The 23,210-nt window shown below is 40.7% G+C and overlaps 2 protein-coding genes across 2 annotated transcripts; both read left to right on the top strand.

Moving 5' to 3' along the window:
• The first annotated feature begins 329 nt into the window (after window positions 1-329).
• scdb (stearoyl-CoA desaturase b) lies at window positions 330-8,578 on the top strand. The gene is made up of 6 exons (XM_067610222.1): window positions 330-661; window positions 915-1,164; window positions 2,040-2,170; window positions 2,400-2,605; window positions 3,879-4,111; window positions 6,787-8,578. Exons 2-6 carry the CDS (start codon window positions 930-932, stop codon window positions 6,984-6,986), a joined length of 1,005 nt encoding a protein of 334 aa, XP_067466323.1. The 5' UTR covers window positions 330-661; window positions 915-929; the 3' UTR covers window positions 6,987-8,578.
• A 3,230-nt stretch (window positions 8,579-11,808) lies between these two features.
• Window positions 11,809-17,826, top strand: wnt8b (wingless-type MMTV integration site family, member 8b). The gene is made up of 6 exons (XM_067611111.1): window positions 11,809-11,921; window positions 13,058-13,091; window positions 14,215-14,353; window positions 14,836-14,961; window positions 15,117-15,259; window positions 16,530-17,826. The coding sequence occupies exons 1-6, from the start codon at window positions 11,851-11,853 to the stop codon at window positions 17,097-17,099; spliced, it is 1,083 nt and encodes a 360-aa protein (XP_067467212.1). The 5' UTR covers window positions 11,809-11,850; the 3' UTR covers window positions 17,100-17,826.
• Window positions 17,827-23,210: the final 5,384 nt, after the last annotated feature.

The following is a 23,210-nucleotide window of genomic DNA, read 5'->3' as shown; positions in this document are numbered from 1 at the left end:
TCTGGCTGCCAGACATATAATCATTATCAGAACAAAAGTATGTCTGATTCTTATCTTATTCACAAGAAAAAGTAGAAAAATAAACATCTCTACACAAAAAATGTGTTTTGCTTTCATAACGTCAGTTGAATGTTCGAGCTTCACTGTGCATAGTTTGACACGAGAAGGGTGTTTTCTCACATTGATTTGCTGAGTGTGAAACGTCCCTCTGTGCTCAACTTTGAATCAAATTTTGTGACATCACGCAAAAAAAGTTTGAGAGCCAATCGTTGCCCAATATGCAACTTACAGAAGCATGATTACACGATGACTCGGAGTCACACAGAAGACAAATAACTGTCTGTTCCATGTTTGACTTCGAAACACCCTCGAAGCATGTTGCACAAAGTATTAGGGCGACTGATCAAACACTGACGGGGGAAATTGTCACGAATGGTGGTAAACAACATCAGATAAGCAAACAGCCAATGGGATATTCAGAGCTGGAGGCATGAATTTTTCCATCGACCAATTGCTTTAAAACGACGTCGGAATAAGCAATAAGAAGAGGACTTCAGTAACCAGGGACCGTAACGCACCAGTTACGCATCTTTCTATTTTCATCGGCACCTACATCTCTCAGTTCCCGGATCCGCTGCAGCTGTGGTACCTTCAGCACACGGTGAGTATAGGCGCAACCTGCTGAAGCAGCCATTTAAAAACTGAAATAAAACGCAACTGAATGCACATTTTTAGCTGCCGCTTGTACACGGCCAGCCGCCGTACCTTCCTCTTTCTCTCTCTCTCTCTCTCGCTCTCTCTCTCTCTCTCTCTCTCGCTCTCTCTCTCTCTGTTTCTGCATCCCACCGTGCGCATTTACGAAACCAACTGAGCTACATCTCTTTTTTTCTCTCTGCTGCGCACTGCTGTTACAGAACCACTTCAGCGAAATGACCGAAACGGAAACCAGAAATCATCACGATGGCAAGCAACAGAACGGAGATACCATGGCAGAAACATCGACGGTAGAGGATGTTTTTGACGACACCTATAAAGAAAAAGAAGGTCCCAAACCGCCGAGGATACTAGTGTGGAGAAATATCATACTTATGTCCCTCTTACATGTCGGTGCGCTTTACGGACTGACCGTCATCCCTTCCGCATCGGCGTTAACTCTTGCTTGGAGTAAGTATTTACAGTAAATACAGTAGCAGGCTTGACTTTGCAACATTTTTAGTGTGTTTTTTTCCCTCCCTGCAGGCCACAGCCAGAGAACAGAATGTGCTGATATTGTGTGATCATTGCAAACCACAGGACATGTAGGGCTACACAGCCTGGGGTGTCATGCCAGTGGGAATAATGGAGAATGAGTCACTCAGGCCTTGTAATTTCCATCATACACATCCCATGCTTGTGAGCCTCCAAATCTATATTTGGCCTCTTTACAGAGCTAAAAACCTGTGGCTGATTGTGAACTATTTGGGCTTGTGGGAATGTGATGGATGTCCCAAAATTAGAAGCATGTGGATTTCAGAGTTAGTAGCCAAACTGTTTACAGAATAAATAGAATTTGTTGCCCTATATACAGTATGTAGACTATTGCAGCATGACTCAAATTCCTGAACAGTCTCAACTTTGTTTCCACTCTGGCACTGCATAATTTTCCCCTCTCTTTGCAATGCTGAGCTGCATATTATTTCACCGCTGAAGACAAAGCACAATCACCATTCCCATAGACATCCCATTGTGAACTGCGTGGCACCACAACAGAATGTTCTTTGCCAGCCAGAAGCCCCCGGTTCTCAAATCCTGGGTAGCCTTGTCTAGGCTTCACATAGAAACACATTCAGCAGTTTTGCAACAACAAAAGTGTGAGGGGCAGACCTGCCTGCTCCCACCGTCCCATCTCCCCACACTTTGCTCATGACAGTGAGGCCTGGGTGTAATGGAAAGAACATGGTGTCCCAGTAACTCTGCTCTCACGGGTGTAAAATTAATCTCAGTGTGGTAGTGACAGTTTCCCTTAAATGTCTGTCCTTTTCACCCTCCCTTTCTCCCAGCTGTGGTGTGCTTCCTCATCAGCGCTCTCGGTGTGACTGCCGGTGCACACAGATTATGGAGCCACAGATCCTACAAGGCCTCCTCTCCCCTGCGAGTCTTCCTCGCTATCGCCAACTCCATGGCCTTTCAGGTAAAACTGAAAAAATTAAATATTCCACGTGTGTTCGCATTTATGTCATTTTATGCTTATTATTGATCAGATTTACTGCATTTACCACCAAAAAAGTGGAAACGGGACGGTTTTCATGTAATATTGTATAATTTCAGTAACATTATGTAATCTGAGTGATATGTGTTTATTCTTTCGTAACCACCTGATCCCTGATGTGATGTAATTCTCTCTGTTTGTGTGTGCACAGAATGACATATACGAATGGGCGAGGGACCACCGCGTCCACCACAAGTATTCTGAGACGGACGCAGACCCCCACAATGCCATGCGGGGTTTCTTCTTCGCCCACATCGGTTGGTTGTTGGTTCGCAAGCATCCTGACGTCATTGAAAAGGGACGAAAACTGGAGCTCACAGACCTGAAGGCAGATAAAGTGGTCATGTTCCAAAGGCGGTGAGCAAACATTGTTTGTCTTTGGTTTTACTGCTTGCTCAGGTCAAATTTGTCTTTCTGATTGGATCTGCTCAAATATACTGAGGAAGCTCTCACTAACGGAGGACTTTTCTTTGAAGTCATACATAAGCACTAAATACGCTTAATTTCTTGGATGTTAAAGGGCATTTGGGGGCATTGATATTAGGACTCCTCCCTTGATGTTTCATTCAATTAGGACCGTAGCAGCACAAAAAAATGAAAGCAATAACTTCCAGTATTCTTGAACTAGGGTAACAACAAGCTATTTACGGCTAGATTATGATGAGACACTCTTATTGAACACATCTGCAAAAAATATCTATTTTATACGTTTATTTCAATACATTTTAATATCTCAATATTGCAACTAAATTGCGATTGAGAAATTAAAAACACTTAGAGAAAGATCACAGTCATCGTTTAATAATAAAAATGTCAACACTGCCCACTAGTGCGAGTCAGACCATGAACCTGCACCATCACCCATCCATCACCCTGACCTCCACACCTTCACTAAGCAAAGCAATATAAAAATGTCACACTACATCCTGCATCAGTACTGAATGTTGCCGCTGAATACATCGCTGTATTGCTGCTCATGCAAAATAGTTACATATGAATGTATCGGCAGGCTTTGTGTCTTGTTGATAAAGTCATTTGCCCTCTGGCCCTAACTGCACAGGATGTTGTAGTCTGGGTTACAGTGGCCATGATAACACTTTAGGGACAGATCTACTGATAAGGGATGCTTTTTGCACCAGGGACAGAATCGTAGCATGCCCAAGCAGTGTCCACTGGCTGGTCATTTGTCAACATTTCTACTCCTCTGGAAGCAGTCCCAGATTTTCACTGCTGCACTCACGCAAAAGGGATTCACACTGACCAGAGCCACCCAATTAGAAGACTCTGTGAACTGTGTACCGTGTACTGATATCCAAATTGTCCGGAGATAATAATGATAATATGTTTACATTTGCCCTCATAACAATGTAGAATTAAATTGGTAGCCCGACACTGGTGCAGATTTTTATTGTATATTATCAATCAAATCATGTCAATTTATACACATGAGATGCAATTTTGCCTTTCACTACCATTTAGAGTGTGTTGTGGGTGTGCTGTGTGACTTTTGTCAATACAACAAAAGAAGATTTAATCTCAAAAGATAATTTTTAAAAGTCATATCTATTTTATTTCATTCCAGGTGAGAATGGATCTGGTGTGAAATATATATTTTCTTCTTTCATTTCAGGCACTACAAGCTCTCTGTGTTGATATTTTGCTTCTTGGTGCCCATGTTTATCCCCTGGTACTTCTGGGGTGAATCCCTCCATGTGGGATACTTCCTCCCTGGACTCCTGAGATACGCTCTGGTGCTCAATGCCACCTGGCTAGTCAACAGCGCTGCACACATGTGGGGCAACAGGCCTTATGACCGCACCATCAATCCGAGGGAAAACCCACTGGTTGCTCTCAGCGCCATAGGTAAAGAAACAACATGTTTACTACTAATCACCTATGATAACGTGTATATGCTTTATTGTGAATATCTAAACATTTTTGCATTGTTCAGTGTCTTTTTGTGCCTGAGGGATTTTGAATGATCTTTTCCTCACTCGCTTAAAGCTGTCTTGTCAGGTCAACCGCAGTGGGGGCTCGGTCAAAGCTTCAGTCTGATGTGTAGTGGGGCAATTTTCTAATCCAGTGGCTGATGTTTAGTTTGTCCTGGTTGTGCCAGTTTTTGCTAGTGAAACAAAGAGGTTGTCAACTCTGTTGCTGTGTCTTTATTCACTTATTTTGGATGGTGAAAAAAATGAGGGCCAGCCCTATAAATGCAAATGCCCGTCACTGACTGATTGAGTGAGTCACTGAGTGATGAAGTTATGCCATTGGTCAGCTGAAGGCCGCCAAAGCTTGGGACAGCCAAGTATCCCAGAATGCATTTTGCACCAACCGGCAGCAATGGTGGATATTTTGAGCCAGGCTAAAAGATAATTTAGCTGTAGGACTGTTACTACATAACTTTATTAGGTTTTAATATTTTTTCAGGCAAGAAAAAAACATTTAGATTCCCAATAAGGGGTCAGTTTATCCAAATAACGATTATTTTGAAATTTGCTCCGACGTTTTTGGAGATGTAAGGAACCGCTGGTGGGGTGAGACCAGCTGGTCATCTCCTGAGATGGTCAGCCCATCAACGTCATACTGGGGAGAACATGATCCGATGAACTGATCTGTGCAGCTCTTTGGTGATTTACTGCTGGATCTAATGTCGCCGTAGCATTTTGATATATGATATAATTCCTTTTGGAAGATAAATGTTGGTCTCACAGATGAAATCTAATAATTGTTGCTGCCACATTAGTTTGGCTGAATGTAAAGTGAAGCTTCATGTTTTTACTGGACAGAGCAACAGCGCTGCCCCAGGGGCTCTATATGCACAGATATCACCACATTTCAATGAATATAAATGTATTCAAATGAACAGATCAGTCTATATTAAATTTTGTTTTATTTTACTAAGCCATATAACAGTTTGGATTTTTATTATAGCTACATTACAGACTGAATAACATCACTTACTGCATCTCTCTGTCTAGCGTTTTATACACAGTCCAGCCATATAGTATGTTTTGACCTAGTCTTGTTGAGTTAGGCACTGGTGTTATTTTCTGCATCATTGTTTGTCATTGTGATGGCTGACACTGAAGGGGTGTGAAGCTGCAAACAGCGCTGAGCATTGTTGGCTGCAAAACGGCTCTGAATTCACAAACTAACTAATGATTGCACAAGAATGCACCATTCTGACATGCAGGTGTACTAGGATTAAAGGATAGGTTCACAATTTTTCAAGTCTGTCTTAAAACAACAATCAGGTGCCCAAATGAACATTGAATCAGGTTTTGCTCGCTGTAATCATTCCTCCTGTTCATACTGACCATTAAAGGATCCCTTTCAAATGCACTTACAATGTAAGTGATGGGGGACAAAATCCACAGTCCTCATTTTGAGCAAAAATTTAATTGAAAGTTTATCTGAGGCTTCCACAGTTACAGTCTTTTTAGTAAAACAATCCCTCTTTGTGTCTCAATGGACAGTGTTTTCCTGTTAAGCTGTCAGTGGAAGGATCGTAAGAAAAAGGAATTTTGCACTAAAAAGACAATTTAATAACTAAATTAAGTTACAACTAATTTGGACAGCTGAAGCCTCATATTATCTTAAAATAAATGTTTATATATATTTTTGCATGGGAGGAGGGCTGTGGACTTTGTCCCCCCATCACTTTCATTAAAAGTGCATTATGAAAGATTCTCTCGATGGCCAGAAAAGGAGAAATGATTACAGCTAGAGAAACATGTGTCAATGTTCATTTGGGCTTGAGAGAAAAATGAAAAAATGCGACCTTATTCTTTAACACTGTCTGCTCTGTCTTGTCTAACAAGCTTGCAAGCAAGATAGCCCTTCTGTTGCACGGCACCAAACTAAATGCTCTCTAGAGACTGAGTGCAGCGGAAAAATGCCCTGGAAACAATCACTGTATGTGTCACCTGCACCAATTTTCACCTTCTTTTAAGTCCTGCTCATTGTGTGTATTTTTAATTGGTTACATGTTTTCTGTTACTTGCATGTTCCTAAGCAGCCAGAGCAGCAGTTTGATCATAGCCTCAAACACAAAAATATCACTTTTATCATTGCAATCAGGAAAAATACAGTTGTAAAAGTGATCCAACCCCTCGAAACATGATAAAATTGATCTTATAAGCTCTGAAAGGACATTTAACTTAACCAGCAATATTACCTCAATTTGAGGAAATTCATGCACCCAACACTATATATGAATATGACTCATACTTGACTAACCTGTGCTGTTACCATAAAATAGCACTCCTGATTTTTGTACTCGTAAATTGCATTTCACCACAGTCCACCTCAAAGATTTTCAAATCCAAAAATAAGTCTCCACTCCGCTCTCTCCACTTAGCATCAAATCAAATAACAGTCACACGCTGCTAATCGCTGTTTGTCCTGTGATGTGTTCAAATGAGCAGAAAACAAGTGTAAATAAAGTTCACTTATAACTGTGCATGTCTTCATGCCTGTGAGCTTGTTGACTTTTAGCATAACACTAAGCTTTTCTTTTGTTTTGTGTGTTTTTTCAGGGGAAGGCTTCCACAACTACCATCACACGTTCCCCTATGACTACGCCACCAGTGAGTTCGGCTGCAAGCTCAATCTCACCACTGCCTTTATAGACCTTATGTGCTTCCTGGGTTTGGCCACGGACCGTAAGATAGTGTCAAAGGAAATGATAGCTGCGCGCAAGCAGCGAACGGGTGACAGCAGCAACAAAAGTGGCTGAGTCACTCTTGCTTAAAAACTCTGCAATTGATGCCGATGTGTCGAACCAAGACAGAACGTAGCAACAGTGATAGCAGCATTTCGGTGAGGCAGTAGTGGTTGAGTGGTGATTACCATGCTTCTGATTATAAGTTAAACCTCTTCCAGAGACTAATATTGGCTTTAAAGAGTCATAGACCTTTGCATAAATTGTGTGGGTCTGTTGTTTTGAAGTGTCCTCGCCTCGCCACAGCCAGCGACATGGCTACACGTGCAAGCACAGCTTTTTCACCATAATATCAAACAGGTGCAAGGAGAATGGAAAAAAAAATGGCTAATTGGGATTTAAATCTCTTTTGGCACAGCCAAACAAGTGAGCGGTGTCAAAGCAGTGATTATAGAATAATTAATCTCTTATTTATTCATGTGCTATTTATTAATAGTCTTTGGGAGCTTTATTGAAATCCTTAATAGTGAGGTTTCTCTACAGGCAAGGTTTAGTCGTGTCTGTTTTTTAAGGGTCTTTTGGTCTAACTTCTGTCAGTAGTGCTTTGTTTCATTCCGCAGGGAGTGGAGTGTAATCTCGATATTTGTTCAGCTTTTTTAAGCTAAGGTTTTCTCTATTTTTGGTAAGCCAGTAGTCTTACTAAACCATAAGCTGCTGTGTTCAAGGCCAACACTGAGACAGTCAACACACTTTTGAACTGTCCCCGTGTGTCATATCAGAGCAACCCGGGGTGAATTCAGTTCAGATCTGATCTACTTTGGGATACTTTCTCACCAAATGTCTCCTGTCCGAGGGGCTCTTAATGAAAGTCTTTATAAGGGATTAAATTCTCTGGTTTAATACAATGTATACCTCTGGTTGAGTAGTGAAGCTGCCTCTGACTCCATTATCCAACCTCGTCATGGAGACATCTCTGCACAAGCATACAACCAGAGTTTTCACTCTTAATCGGAAAAGCGAGAATTGTTTGCTTTTACTGTCAATCCAGATATAAGGTCTCCCTCTCCCTCAGATAAGGTCAATGAGGCATGTTTAGGAGGTGCATTAACCTTTTGTGCTCTCTGATATTATTAAAACAAATATCAGGACTCTTGCCCAAATGCCTTATAAGGGTAATATATTGTACTTTTCAGTTGCACACTTATTAAAAAAATTTAAAGTGCAAGTTTCAGAAATCAATTAGGGCTTAAATTTGCTGTCTAATCACGGCTGTGTTGTGACTGTCTGTTTGTAAGGAACTCTTGAAGAACTGAAATCCCTTATTTATAGTAAAAAAGAAAGAGGGACCATTTAAAAAAAGACATCGTAAAAAAGTATGGGTTATTTTCATTTAACCTTTGAATAAGCCAAAAGATTCCTCTTAAACAGGATATTGTAATATTTGACACACTTCCTCTTTTCAAGTACAACAATTTTTACAGTGTTAACTTCTTGAAGTTTAAATGCCTTAAAAAATGGCACATTTTTTCAAAGAATGTTTTTGCCCACTGTATGTACCATAAATAAACCAAATTTTCTACCTGTGAAAAAGTATGTTTTGCTGTTTTTGTTGGATTTCTGTAATACTCCTTATTCATATACTGAATAAAAAAATTATGAGCATACCATTTCTGTAATATTCTTGAATACTGCAATGATAATGACTATTACTGAACTACTATTATTGAAGTTATTACAGTATATTAGCTATACCATAAATAACTATTCAAATGTAGAAAGAAAAACATGAGGCAACTGTCAAAAATCATGAACACCTCATGCTTGCTTGGTTATTAAGTAGAATATGCAGGTTATATTCTAACTGCACACACAACACAGAAACCTGTTAACAAACTGCACCCTGACATGCATAGTATTTCAGAAATGATGTGACGACATCACAGCTTAAAAAACACGTGTGAAATGTCCAAAAAAAAAACCCACGTGCCTCTATGTGAATTCATCCAGTGAACAGCTTCACATGTGACAAATGGGTATTATTTTTCACACCCTCCCATACTGCAGTATAGTGGCATATACTATTTGGTATTTATGGAAAGCTTCACTGATAGTTGTGGGTTTGATTAATATCTGCCTGTGCAACACATGTTTATATTTCCTCAGCAGGGGTTAAAGTGATAACTTTGATTGGTTTAATTGTTGAGAAAGAATCCTTGAATGTTCTTATCTCTGTCTTGCTGCTCACATAATCCAGCCGTAGCATCGCTTATAGACATCTTGTTCTTGTTAATAGAGAGCTGTGTCTCCTGTCTGCATGCCTACTGATGGGGATCTACCTCTGCTGGTCATGCTCGGCTTACTTGTCTCAACTACATCTAACAATGTTGTAAGACCACAGCACATGTGACACTTCCATTACGTCTTACATATTTAAAATACCTGCAGATATTGTCTACACATTCCTTAAGGACAGCTTACTGCGGATACAGTACTTAATGTCATTTTGCAGCTTTTTCTGCAAGACCTAAAATGAACAAATGTCTTTCTGTTCTCACTGTGGTCATTTTTGCAAGCACTGATAAGAGCAGCAAGGTAGTTAAGACACCATATGAGTTGATTTCAAGATTTCCTGTCAGCTATGTAACTGGTTTGTCGATGAGCCCTTGAGCAAAGCATTGGGTCCCTGCCAGCTCTTTTTGATCTTGATTTCCTCAGAAGTGGACTTTTACAGTGATTATCAAATATACTGTATGGAGGATGTGTGCATTTGCTCCCTCTGCTGGACAACTATGACAAGTTAAATGAACAACCAATACAGTACATCCTCCATCTGTGTAAAAGCAGTAAATTTGTTTGTTGAACATGATGATTTTTTGGTAAATGTGCCAAAGAGCTGCAGCCGCCAGACTGAGTGGGTCCGGTCCAAAAGTACTATAAGTGGTCCCACCACTGCTGATCTCTGTTGCCCCAACAGTGACATCAGCCCTCCGTCCATTGGCTACTGACTGTCAGGCCATCCTCTTCTCGGCATGTAACACCTCTGTGTGGTCACACTGCCAGTTATAACTCAGACACTTCGGTGAGGACAGTCAGACGGTTTTAACACCACTGAGGGCGTGTTAACAGAAACATGTGATGCTGGGGAATCTGATTTCATCACTTTAGAAAGACATGAAATAGCCTAAAAGTTTGACACGCACGCATGCGTTGTGGATGTACGTTTTAAAAATTCTCATCATGTCCAATTTGACATATGATATTTGATATACACACACACACACACACACACACACACACACACACACACACACACACACACACACACACACACTCGCACAGGCGATTTAATTTGTGCAAAATGTGGGCCAAATGTGCTGATATTTTGCTCGACTTGTTGCAATAACTCATTTTGGTGATGCTCTCTCTAATGAATCATCTATCCTGTGTTAAAAAAAGAAAAAAAAAGCTAAAACAACAGGTCGGATCCTGCTTTTGTCTCATGTCATTCCTCTTTAAATCTTAATCCAAAAACATCCCTCAGAAGTTCGCCCTCCGAATGACTTTTTTCCCCCCTCTAATCCTAATTTGCACACAAGAAGATTGCTAAAGGGCTGCCTGCGCTAAAGGAAAGGGACCTAAGGGTCAGACGGGGTTATTGGGGAGTAAACCTTCATCCAGTGTTAGGTAGGGACCGTCTGGATTAGTGATGCAAATGTCGTATATCTGATCAATGACTATAGGCCCAATCCAATATCCCAATCCCTCACCTTTCATTTGCTGTTAGGGGATCATCACTTTGTTGGGGAAATATATCTTTTAAATTCTCCACAGGCACTCAAACAAAATAAAGTCATCCTATAATAACTTTTAGATGAATACGACTAAAATATTTCATAAAAGCGTGAATATTACAATCATTACAACAGTAGAGGGGAAAAAAACTCGAAAAGAGAAGAGCACAAGTGACTTTTATCCCCTCTAAGAACAGCTGACTCTTGGACTTTCTGCTAAATGACTCAAATTTGAGCAAAGATGGATTTTCTTATTTTTCGCGTATCAACTGACCTCACACAATAGAAAATTACGCCAGATTTGTGTCTGAAGATGTCCCAAATAACAACTAAGTTATCATCAGATCCAATTCTGCGACTGCGTAGATCTGGTAAAAGTGGGAATGATACCCTTTCCTTACTGAGAAAAAGTTACGCATTGACCTGCAGTTCATTCCTTTAAATAAAATAATACGTAAATTGTTCTCTGAAATCGCCATTTTTGCAATTTTAATGATGGAGTTTGACCCCATCTGGAATTAAATGGTCAAATGACAGTTTCAAAGCGATTATTTTCTGACGTTTTCCGCCTGAGTAACAGTCTCTGTGTTTCAGGGTGATAAACACTGATTCAATCACATCTTTGTTAAACCGTGAATTACTTCCTCAAGAGCAAACACTATGGGCCTATTTCTTTGTAGTCCTATCAAACAATTCGTCATCCAGAGGACTATATCTCCCACTAATCCCTGACAATCAGCTGCGAGATAGATATCTTAAATAAACTTTTTTCTCTAGTCAGAATTTCAGGGGATCAGTGTTACACTTTTCCTATAGGATTAAACAGATCTTCCTTTGCTCTTGAATAGAGGCAGGGAAGCCCCCGTTGCCCGGCCCTGAAGGCCCAGGGTGCCCTTTTGATCATCGCAGTTTCTCCTTGGTGCAATACTTCTGATTGGCCAGGAGAGTAAGAAGGGGGAAAATCTTTAATTAAGCAGATAATCTCTTGTTGGGACGAGAGCAGCTCCATTTCAGAGCCCCCTCCTTGAATCTCCTTGGAAGCCCTGGTGAAGTTGCATGTGCTGGGAGCTCAGTTTGCTCTCCACCGATAGACTGTCTGCAGGCTTTGGACGGGCTCTGAGTGACCGTCATCCCTCTCACCTGTCAGGATGTTCATGCATTTGGAGGTTTTCTATTATATTTTCATCCTCCTGGCTCACATGAGGTCATACTGCTGCTGGTAAGTTGTATTTATGATGAAATAGCATTTTGTCTTATATTTTTCTGTTTAATTTTGGGTTCAGATGATGCTAATCTCCAAAAACTACATTTCATGGCTGTGGTAATACATGCAACACAAACATTTATTTTTGTCAGTATAAATTTGTTTATAAGCCCTAATTACTTGTGTTTTTTCTTTTATCAGTTGTTAGAATAATATTCAAAAGGCGTAACATGACCCATAAAATCACTTAATTGAACAACCTGGGAATTGGAAATAAAAAAATTGCTTAAATTAACGGATTGTTTCCCCACAGAAATTATACTTGTACTCATTCTATTAATTTCACAAGTACCACTCTCTAATTAAGCAGCCTTTATAAAGAGCTGTAACTAATGACTTTATTAATGGTTAATAAATCAGTTCTTAATAGATCAGTTGTAAGAACAACTTTTGGGTTGGCAAGCTGTGACAACGCTCTTTGATTGGTTACACCATCTGACCGCTTATTACTAGAAAAAGGGCGGCGGATGATCATGAACAATTTATAAACACTCACAACCTCAGATTTAATGGTTTAAAACCTTTTTCTTATAATTTACTAATATTTATAGCTGCAGACTTGGTGGCCTATTAGAAATCGAGAAACCCATGAGCATTTAGAAATGGATTACCAACATTTAGAACTGTGTTACAACCTGGCAACCCCAGATTTTTCCTAATTAATGGCACATAACTGATAAACCATTAGTAGATTATTTTACTAACCACTAATGAAGCCATTAGTTACTTATAAGCTCTTTATGAAAAGTGCCTTATTTAAAAATGGTAGTTTCACCTAAACCCTCGATGCATCATCTGTACTTGCATGAATTGATGAATGTTGGATGGGATAAGAACTATTCCGTTATACTCTAAATTGTTTCCCACTTTGTTAAAATCTTGATCAAGTTCTGAATGCATGGCATTACCTCCAGTGTTCCTCCATTTCTAGAAATGTTTTAACAAAATCAGCAGTAATGTTCACTAAGGTTTGGTTACCTACTGGTGTCACGGTTTAGCATGTTACAAAGCGCACTAATGAGAGATGTTAGCAGAGGAATTTGTGAAGGACACTTAGCTTCCTTGAGTGAATAAGCTGTCTCCTTTTCCAGGTCAGTGAATAATTTCTTGATGACTGGACCCAAGGTAAGCCAACTTTCTTTTGATCTTTTCTCCCTGTCCCTTTTCCAAAAGAGAGAGGGAGAGAAAAAATGGTTTCTGTGTTTTTTTCAGTATTCAATTCAAGTCTGTTGTCCTTGTGATATCTTAACTGAAGTGTATGGACAAGCCCTGTTACCTGTCTGTATGCAACAATGGCGCTAATGATATATCAGTGATATTCTTGGCCCTTTGTGATTTTCTTTCCCCCTCCCTACACTTGACCTTATTCAGAGGCTCTGTGTATCTGTGGGTGAATGTGTTAAGAGGCAGGAGAGGCGAGGGCAAGGCATTGCTGTAGTGGGTGGTCATCATTAGTGCGCCAGAACCCTGTGAAAGAGGTGGTACTCCATTTCTCCAAAGGCCACTTGAGACATATTAGTTATATTATCGTTCACACAGTCTGAACAAGCAGCAGAACAGCGGGCGAAAGCCAAGGACAGAGTGTACTGGTTTAAGAGAACTTACGAATTCATTGTATTCACCATTCAGTTTAAAAAATATAATAATATTTCAGTGAATTCTTATTGTTTTTGTCACTAACCAAACACTGTGCGTTATATAAATCTCTAAAACAAGACTTGTCCATATGTATGCAACCCACTTTGAAATTGTTGAGAATTTTTAAACTTGGCTTACAGCACTGTTTCTAGTTTATTATCATGCATGATTTGACTTTGTGAACCCTGAATCAGCTCAGAAATGCCAGAATTTCTCTGATGATTTGTCACATCTGCTTAGGACTCACTGAACACCTGCACAAGTTACACAGCCAGCCGAAGTCGAAGCCAGCCAACTGCTAGCTGTCCACAATCTTTTATTGCTGGATATTGTGACTACTGTCTCTATTTATCTGTGTGAGCTGTGTGTTCTGGGTTTATTCAACCCAGTCTCCTAAAATGTACGTTTCCATACCACTAATAGGGTTGGATTTAATAGGTGGGATGCGACCACCAAAACCGATTATCATAATCTACCGTAAGGTAGATTTATCAGGGTATCAAATCATACCAGATACTTCATCTCACTTTCTTAAATCATCTTGTCATTATTACAATATGTGGGGGGCCTGAACATCATTTTCACATTTTCCTTGCCTCTTCTTCTGCAGGCATACCTGATCTACTCCAGCAGTGTGGCAGCAGGAGCTCAGAGTGGCATAGAAGAGTGCAAATACCAGTTTGCATGGGACCGCTGGAACTGCCCTGAGAGAGCTCTGCAGCTGTCCACGCACAGCAGTCTGCGCAGCGGTAAGTCCTCATGAAGGCACCATGCGCCCTTAATAGATCTGGATGAGAAATACCCCTGAAAAAAAGTTTGGAAAGTTTTTGGTAACTGTGAACTTTTGTTTCGTTTCAAAACTCTTTATCATTCCTCACAGGGGAGGGGTTCTTTTTTGTTTGTGAAACTGAAATGTTTGCTCAGTCAGAAGATTCACCACGCTTTGGGATCGTTACAGTGGCCATGGTCGCTAGGGCCAAAACAAACACACTAATCCAATTCACAACAACCACGGCACCCACTGCCTCTTTGTGTCTTATGTAAGCAACACTGGTTTTCACAAGACAAACGAGACACCAGACAAATTTTGCAATTCCAGATCAGCTTTATTTAGAAGGCAAAGATAGATAACCTCAAGACCGGTTTCATGGGAGGTCATAATGTCTAGATAATTATACAATGATCTGTGTGATGAAAAAAGTCAGTAAATGAGCCTCTCTGCTCTCACCAGCAAATCGGGAGACAGCATTCGTCCATGCCATCAGCTCCGCTGGCGTTATGTACACTTTAACAAGGAACTGCAGTCTTGGAGACTTTGACAACTGCGGCTGTGATGACAGCAGGAACGGACAACGAGGTAAGACAAATACACAGATCTGTACATGAAGCACAGGTAGTGTGAAATATCTACTAACGAAATATGACACTCACAGCAGATGTTGATGTGTGAGCGGATCATTTAAACAGTGGTCAAAAAGCAGGGTAAGAAGTTTCCTTCTCTTTATCTTCTAGGTGGTCATGGATGGCTCTGGGGTGGCTGCAGCGACAATGTTGGCTTTGGCGAGGCCATTTCCAAACAGTTTGTTGATGCTTTGGAGACTGGGCAGGACGCTCGGGCAGCCATGAATCTCCATAATAACGAGGCTGGGCGCAAGGTACAGTGGATGCCCTCAACTCGCTCGATCCACTTGGAGTGACGTTAATACCTTGGTTTTAATTTCAGGCTGCTTGTTTTCTTTAAGCCTGAACCATACAGTATTTATCTGCTGTATCCCACAAAAACTGGGTGGCGGCTTGGTTGATATTTTGGGGATCTTTCCTGGCCCTCCAACTGATTGCACAGTGTAAAGCACCTTTTGAATCATTTTTCCCTTCTCAGAATTACACTGAGTGTGCCACCCAAGCATCCCTTTCACGTCGCTATAAGTGAGGTGCCACTCGTCCCCAATAATAACAGTGTGTTCGGTGTACCAGAAGGGCCTATTTACCAGTGCTGAATGCCCCTTATGACAATACCTCAACTCAAGAATCTCAGGATCACTGGTGCAAGCTTAATTAGAGATCCTGTGGAGCCAGACATTGCACAGCATTCTATATTATGCTGCTTTTTAAAATAAGTGTTTAGTTTTATTCTTGCAATAAGGATCCCACATTTATGTTGGTCTTTGTTTAGCCCCGAGGGAGTCTGAGGGGACCACAGGCGTGCAGCTGAAGTGCTCTTTGTTTACGGTGCCTTTGCTCCCCCCTGTTGGGCCCTAGGATCCCCATGGCACCTGGAGCATCATTGTAACAGAAAAAAATGGGGATAGAAAGAGAGAAAAACTCCTTTTTCATTTCTCCACTCAATGGGACCCTCCATTGGGTCTTCTCACACTAGAAAACATGTTGATAATGAACATGCTAAATAAATACTCCTATTTCTTCTGGGGGGACAATGGGACTCAATGTGAAACTTTGATTCAGCCTCACCTCAACAGAAAGTTCATCCCCTCCTCAGGGAAAGAAAACGTCCCTTTTCAACTGACAGCTGTTTTGTGTCGGGTAAAGTCAGGACAAAAAAAAAAAAAAAAAAACTCAGCAAAGGACCTTGAAGCTATCATTTCTTCCTTTCAGTGTATTCATCCTTTTTTTCAACTTCACTAGAAAACCTTGAGAATACAATCAGTTAATTTGACAACACATCAATCAAGAGACAATGGACATCCTGTCTCTTGCACACACACTTGTACCTACATTTATACCTACATAAACACACATGTATATATATATATATATATATGACTGCATACTCACCCCCACAGAATCAATTCCTTTATTATGATTGAGTTTTTGGTTCAGTTTTTCATTTGAAACTCAGAGCAAAATGTACTTTCATACTCGTGAATCTTCCCTGTTTCAACACTTCTCTGTTTGTCTTAACTCCAGGCTGTGAAGGGGACTATGCAGAGGACATGCAAATGCCACGGAGTGTCAGGGAGCTGCACCACACAGACCTGCTGGCTGCAGCTGCCAGAGTTCAGGGAGGTGGGGAACTACTTGAAGGAGAAGTACCACAGGGCTCTGAAGGTGGATCTCCTCCGTGGAGCAGGGAACAGCGCGGCCAGCCGAGGGGCCATCGCTGAGACCTTTAGCTCCATCTCACGCAAGGAGCTGGTCCACCTCGAAGACTCCCCCGATTACTGCTTAGAGAACCGCACTCTGGGCTTGCCGGGCACAGAGGGCCGCGAGTGCCTCAAGAAAGGCAAGAACTTGAGCAAATGGGAGAAACGGAGCTGTAAGAGGTTATGCGGAGAGTGTGGGCTGGCTGTGGAGGAGCGCAAAGCTGAGATGGTGTCGAGCTGTAATTGTAAATTCCACTGGTGCTGCGCGGTGAAGTGTGAGCAGTGCAGAAAGACAGTGACCAAGTACTTCTGTGTGAAGAAAGGAGGTCAGAGGGGAAGGAACGAGAGTGCTGGCAGTCGCCGGAAGAATCTCAGACTGAGGAAGAAGCACTGAGCATCCTCATCAATTCTCCCGGTGCTGTCATCATATTTGTACCACTGCACCTCCTGTTAACATCCAAACTGTCTGTGCATGTTCAGATTGTGTGTATTTAAAAAAAAAAACAATTTAGCAAACATGCAAATTAAGACTGTCTTCATTGTCAGTTTTGTATTAAAGATTAACAACAGTGGGATGTGCAAAAAAAAAAAAATCATGATAGAGAACACAAGAAGGGGAAGTTTTTACATCTTTGTAGTTTTTTTTTGGTATAAATGTATTTAAGATATATTTTTATACATTTTGAAATATCACTTGGCATTTTTCTCTGACTCTGACTTCAAAACTCTCCAAAACATGATTTATTTATTTTCATACAGACAAAAAAACAAAACAAAACTGAACCTGAAACAGTTATTTGAGTTTTTGACTGTTGAGCTATGGCATAATTAACTACAAAAAGAATAATTTTTAAGACCTCGTTAGGTTGTATTTCCATGAATCATAAGAAGTTCAGCCAAGCAGACATCTGTATAAATATGAACTATCAGTGCCAAGCTTTGAATTTATTTTACAAAGACACATTTTGACATTTTAGGGCACAGTCTGCTCTCACACCTGTTGGCTCGCCCTGACCTTTACTGCCCTCTCAATGTATTTAATTGTATATAAAATGAAGCACTTTGTACTGTACATTGTTAATTTATTGCACAGCATTTCGTAGTTTTGTTTTATTGTTAGTTTTCTTGGTGGTTTATTTTCTATAAAAATGTAATGAAAGAATAATAAATCCATCATAATATCAATTCAGCGTGGAAAAAGTGCTTATCCTTCCTTAACACATTCTTTGTGACAGTAATACCTGATGGTCTGAGGTAAACACAGACGTACTCTTCACATTGTTCACACTAGGGTTAGGATACTTTGGGGCAAAGCAGTAAGAATGGAAAACTCCTTAGCGTACTCTTCCCTCCATCACGCCTTTCTCAATTTCGCCTCAACAAAATACCTCCCGTTCTCTCCCTCATCATGGTAATCCTCAAAGAGCCCCCTAACTCCCGAGCGCTTGGAAGTTTCTTTACTGTTTAATACTAGTTTAATTAACTTTGTCCAGACAGAGTAGGGCTTGGGGGTGGAGGGCATGAGGCAAGTTGCCCTTAAAAATCATTCCGCCTCTAATTTTGTATGCTAATCTCCTTTTTCACGCCGCACCTCCTTAGGAGTGGGGGAAAGAAATGTTGGGAAAATTTTGGGTTGCCTGTGCAGGGCTTCCTGCGGCTGTTTTATTTCTGGGCCCACCTATTTGGATCCTTTCACTCCTCTAGGGCCTTCCTTTGCTCGATTTAACAATGAATGCAGAGCTAATCAGCTCTCTCGGAAATGCACCACTGTCGAGGAAGGTAATCCCTTCTTCTCTACTCTCAATGGGCTGTCGCCTTCTAAAGGACTTTGGGAAAAGGCTTTGCACAGATTCACACTGTTCGCTCAAAAGAAGTTAGTTCAAGTATTGTGCCCAAACAAGTGGGTTTTATAAACACATGCTTGCCAGGATACTCACCCCACCTGCAAGTAAGAAGTTCCAGGCCCAGGCAGACTAGCACATGGCAGCCGAAGCTGAAACCCTTCAGACGCGATGGGACATGAAAGAGGAGATTAGAGGTCCCATTGAGAAGGGGGCGTTCATTTCTGCACCTTCCTCCTTTTACTCAATAAAGTGTCAAGGAAACACCTTGTTGACATCTTATTTACCAAATAATGATCATAATCAAAACTCCTCCCTCCTCTGATGACCCCTGTGGGCTGGCTGGATTGCTCTGCCTGGCATTGAGCAAAACCTTCTCACCAACAAAAGAACCAGCATACCAAGCTTTTGCCCTGCGGCTACTGTGGAAGTTCTGCAATAGGTATACTGTGATTGGGTGTACAAAAGAGGTGCATCAAAATTCTCAATATTTTAAAGGTATGGCAAAATTATAATTTTGGATTTGCCTTAACAAAGCCACTTTAAATTAGATGTGTAGAATGCAACGATTTTTGTTCGGTTAATTATGTGTGTCTTTCTGTCATGCACTGGCTCTCTCAGCAGAAAAGCGCCCATTTATACACACATGTAGATGTAATCATACAAAGGAAAAGCCTACTGACACAGCAATCAGTGCATGTGTGGCAAAGACACACAAAAAACATGTTTGACTGTTCTAAAATTCAACAGTTTGACATACTTGTGATACTGTTCGCTTCAAGATCATTTGCGCATCAGTAGCAGACATGAAAGAGAGGACACTGCTCAGCATTTGAAGATAATACTATGCTTAACCTGGAGACCTAAAGTCAGGTGCAACTGAGAGAAGCAAAAAGGTCTAAGCTCCAAAAAAAGAGCAGATTAATGCTTATATTGCACCAGACTGACACTGTAATCCCTACCCTTTACCCTCTTGTTCTTTTCCTAAAAGATATGCATTTAATCATGGGGTGCGTTTTTATGTTCATAACATCATGTACTACACTGAGTAGTCACATGAACACAGACACACACAAACATACAAGACACATCTTTATCATCTCTGTCAATGTCATTCCCTCAAATGAACCACCATACACTCGCAATAAAAGGAAGGGAGATTAACTGAAGGGTGCACTCTTCATGATGGCGTGTGAAACAGCACATAATGTTGATCATGACTCAGACACACAACCTTTTCCCCCACCCAGAGAGTGACACGACCTCCGACCGAGGGGTCTGAACTTCCGTCTCCCAGACCGGCCCTGCCATGTCGAATTTGCAATAACGCATGAGCCCAAGGTGGCGGAGAGAGAGGCGACACCACAGAGGAAGAGTGAGGTTTTAAGCAGATGCTTTCATACAGAGCTTGAATAATCAGTTAATGTAGAAATGCGGGAGGATATTGATAGAAATTTACAAGTATTTTCATCATGCTGTATACTGGCATCAATGAAAGCCAATTCCAAGAAATTCTAGGTTTTGGTTTAAGGTGGAACCTTTCATCTGACTTTTGTGTTAATTAATACTTTTGTGGCTCTACAAAATACCCCTTTTGACCTATTAATGATATAGACCAAAAATACCTTAAGGGGACAGATTTCTCTCAGGTAGCAAGTGATAATGCAATCAGTAAAAAAATGGAAAAAACTACTTATAATGCTTCAGAGCATCCCTGACTAATAGGATTTATGGCTTAGGGGTTTTGGACCTGCAACACCTAGAGGGGCGAGGGTCAGTATGAATGTGAGAGAAAGGCAACACAGATGAGGACAGATGAGTGGGACGTCCGTCGTGTGCTCTTAAAGTGGTTAACAAAAACCAATTGAATCTAGTTACCTGTATTGTATCATTATGTTAATTTGTTGGCAAAAAATGTTTACAGCAGGTGATATCACTCATCGGGAAACCGTTTTATTGTAACAGTAACTCCTCAGAGAGTCTTTGTTTTGACAGCAGTCCATCTGCTGTGGTGAAGACAGCAGTGGTGAATGTGTTTGTTGCAATCAGCAGGATTGAGATACAAGCTTCTTGGGGCTCACCAGGGTGGTCTATCTCCTTGCCCTGGGTATCTGCAAAGAATGGGGAGGAGAGGAGCATCAGAGGGATCAGATCAGCTCAGCTCACTGATCTGCACAGGAAACACAGAGCATGGGAACCCACCAGGGAGCCCAAAGTAGCCCTGGGGTGGAAATCTGCTGATAAAGCCTAACACAAGAGAAAACATACAAGCATCAAGTTTTGCAGAAATTTCAGCAAATGCTTTTATTCATTTGAGCTAAAGTCACAGCTTTAACAAGTGTTCTCAAAAAGTTTTGAAGTTCAGAGTAACAATGATCAGAGCGATTGATAAGATATGCTCCATCTAGTTCAACGACAGTCTGGCATTGAGGAAACAGAGCCAGGCTCCATCAGCTGATCAGTCCACTGAGCAAGGTACAGTGTGCACTGCTGTCTGCTATCTCATGAGGAGTGATCGCCCAGTGATCAATACAGTAATGCTGAGGCTACAATGACCATAGTTAAAGATTGGCTCAGGATTTCAAAAGTGTTTGCTCAGCCTTTCATTACCATATCTTCTCATACAGAGAAAGAAAGGGGGAGGATAGAGGGGGATTGGGACAAATTGTCAATCTGCCTGAAGAAAAAAATATGTGTTTTGTATTGTATATAATACATGATAGATGTTGTGACTCTGCAGTGAATGCATGCTGTAAAGGTTTCAATTTATCAATATTTTATTACTGATTTCAACATTGCTTTTGGGTGAAAACAATTGGGGTTTTTGTCTTTTTGCTGTTTTATTATTGCTGATTTATATATAAAATTTGTTTTAGAGAGATTTTGATTTATTTTATGGACATTTAGGCTCTAGTTTGCTGTGCTGTTGAACTGTATTGGGTTATACTGAGTGGTGTTTCTAATATTTAGTCTACTCTAACTTATAAACATGGGGTGACGCCACGGTGGAACATACATGATAAAATGTCCTCTAAGGTGCCCCCACAAAGGAGAAAACATACCAAAGTTCTGTAATCACTGTCTTAGTTATGGGTAAATCAGGATGAAGTGCCCTATAGAGGGCCACTACATGTGTTAATCTGGAAATTCCCTCATGGGTGCTCTGTCACTGGAAGAAAATGTGATAGTGCCCTGTAACGTATCCCCACAAGATGTAATGCAGTGCCCTATGAGTTGCCGTTGTAAAAGGGTGAGGTTCTGTAGGGGTGCCATTTAGGGTTCCTCTAACCTAAGAGCAGAATCGGGTGCCCTTTCAATGAAAAATGGGATTAAGTTCCCTCTAGGGTGCCCCCAGGGGTGAGAAAACATGATGCCATGATAAGCGCACTTTTAATTAACATAAAAACATGGTGAAGTGCCCTATAGGGTGCACTATATGGGAGAAAAAGATGGTGAAGTGCCCCTCCAGTGAAGAACATGAGATATTTTGCCCTGTGAGATGCCCTTACGATGGAGTAAACTGGCCATTATTGTAGAAATGAATGTATCCTCTATGTAGGGTGACCATTATGAAAAAAAAAACATGTTGTAATTGTTGTAGCTGACATTATTCCATTCAGCTGATTTTGGTACAATACTACTCACTAGTTTGCTCAGCCACAACCCCTTTAGATTGTCCTTTTGTCTTTGGGTCAGTGCAGTCTAAGCTTCCAGTGTCAACTGCATCAGTCGAGTGATCATTCTCCAAACTAAAGCTGATCAAGACCCTGCTTAGAAACAGACGTGGAGTAGGAAGGTTCTCAGATCTTCTGCTGTTGTCTGTTGAGAAGGCCAGAACATTTACAAACTCACGGCCAAAAGAATTCTCATTTTATTTCACCAATCTTGCTTCTCGCTTCCCTGACAAGACTGATTAAAACAGCTTATTCTCAAAATGTTAATAGTTCCATGTTTTAGCTTCAGATGTGTTAGAAATAACATTTTAAATGTTCCCCATTCCCTTTATTTTATTACAGAGATGTTTGCTAAATACATATTTAAAAAGTAAATCCTTTTTAAATACAGAGGTGTTGTTTTACTTATATTCTGAGTCACCCTATAAAATGTTTATCTTAATTGGTGATTTTACCAACTATGCATTGTTGTACTCTGCTGATGGGTGCCCACTGAATATATCAGTTGCACTCTATACTTTTTCGGCCCTGCCCCTCAGACAGCCTCAGTCTGCTACTTCTTCTACTCCACTACATTTATTTCACCGCTATAGTTATTAGTTACTTATCAGATCAATATCTTATATGTAAAACATGTGATAAGTTTGTTTGTAAACAGTACAAGGTGTTAAAATTAGCTCTGCTTTGACAACATTTAAATGCTACTTAGGTGTACACATCGATGAATCTGAATATAACTGTAAATTGGGCCATTTTGCATATGAGTACTTTTACTTTTGATACTTTAAGTACATCTTTCTGACAATACTTATATAGGCTACTTTTTCTTTAGTTTTGAATGCAGGACATTTACTTGTAATTGAGTATTTTTTCATTGTGGTATGGTTACTTTTACCTAAATAAAAGATCTGAGTACTTCTTCCACTACTGAACACATTACGATTACTTCCAAGGTGCAAGTAAGTCCAGTGCCTGATTAAAAACTGCAAG

Source organism: Thunnus thynnus, chromosome 14 (assembly GCF_963924715.1).
Source record: "Thunnus thynnus chromosome 14, fThuThy2.1, whole genome shotgun sequence".
NCBI lineage: Eukaryota > Metazoa > Chordata > Actinopteri > Scombriformes > Scombridae > Thunnus > Thunnus thynnus.
This window is presented reverse-complemented; position numbering and strand designations above follow the sequence as displayed.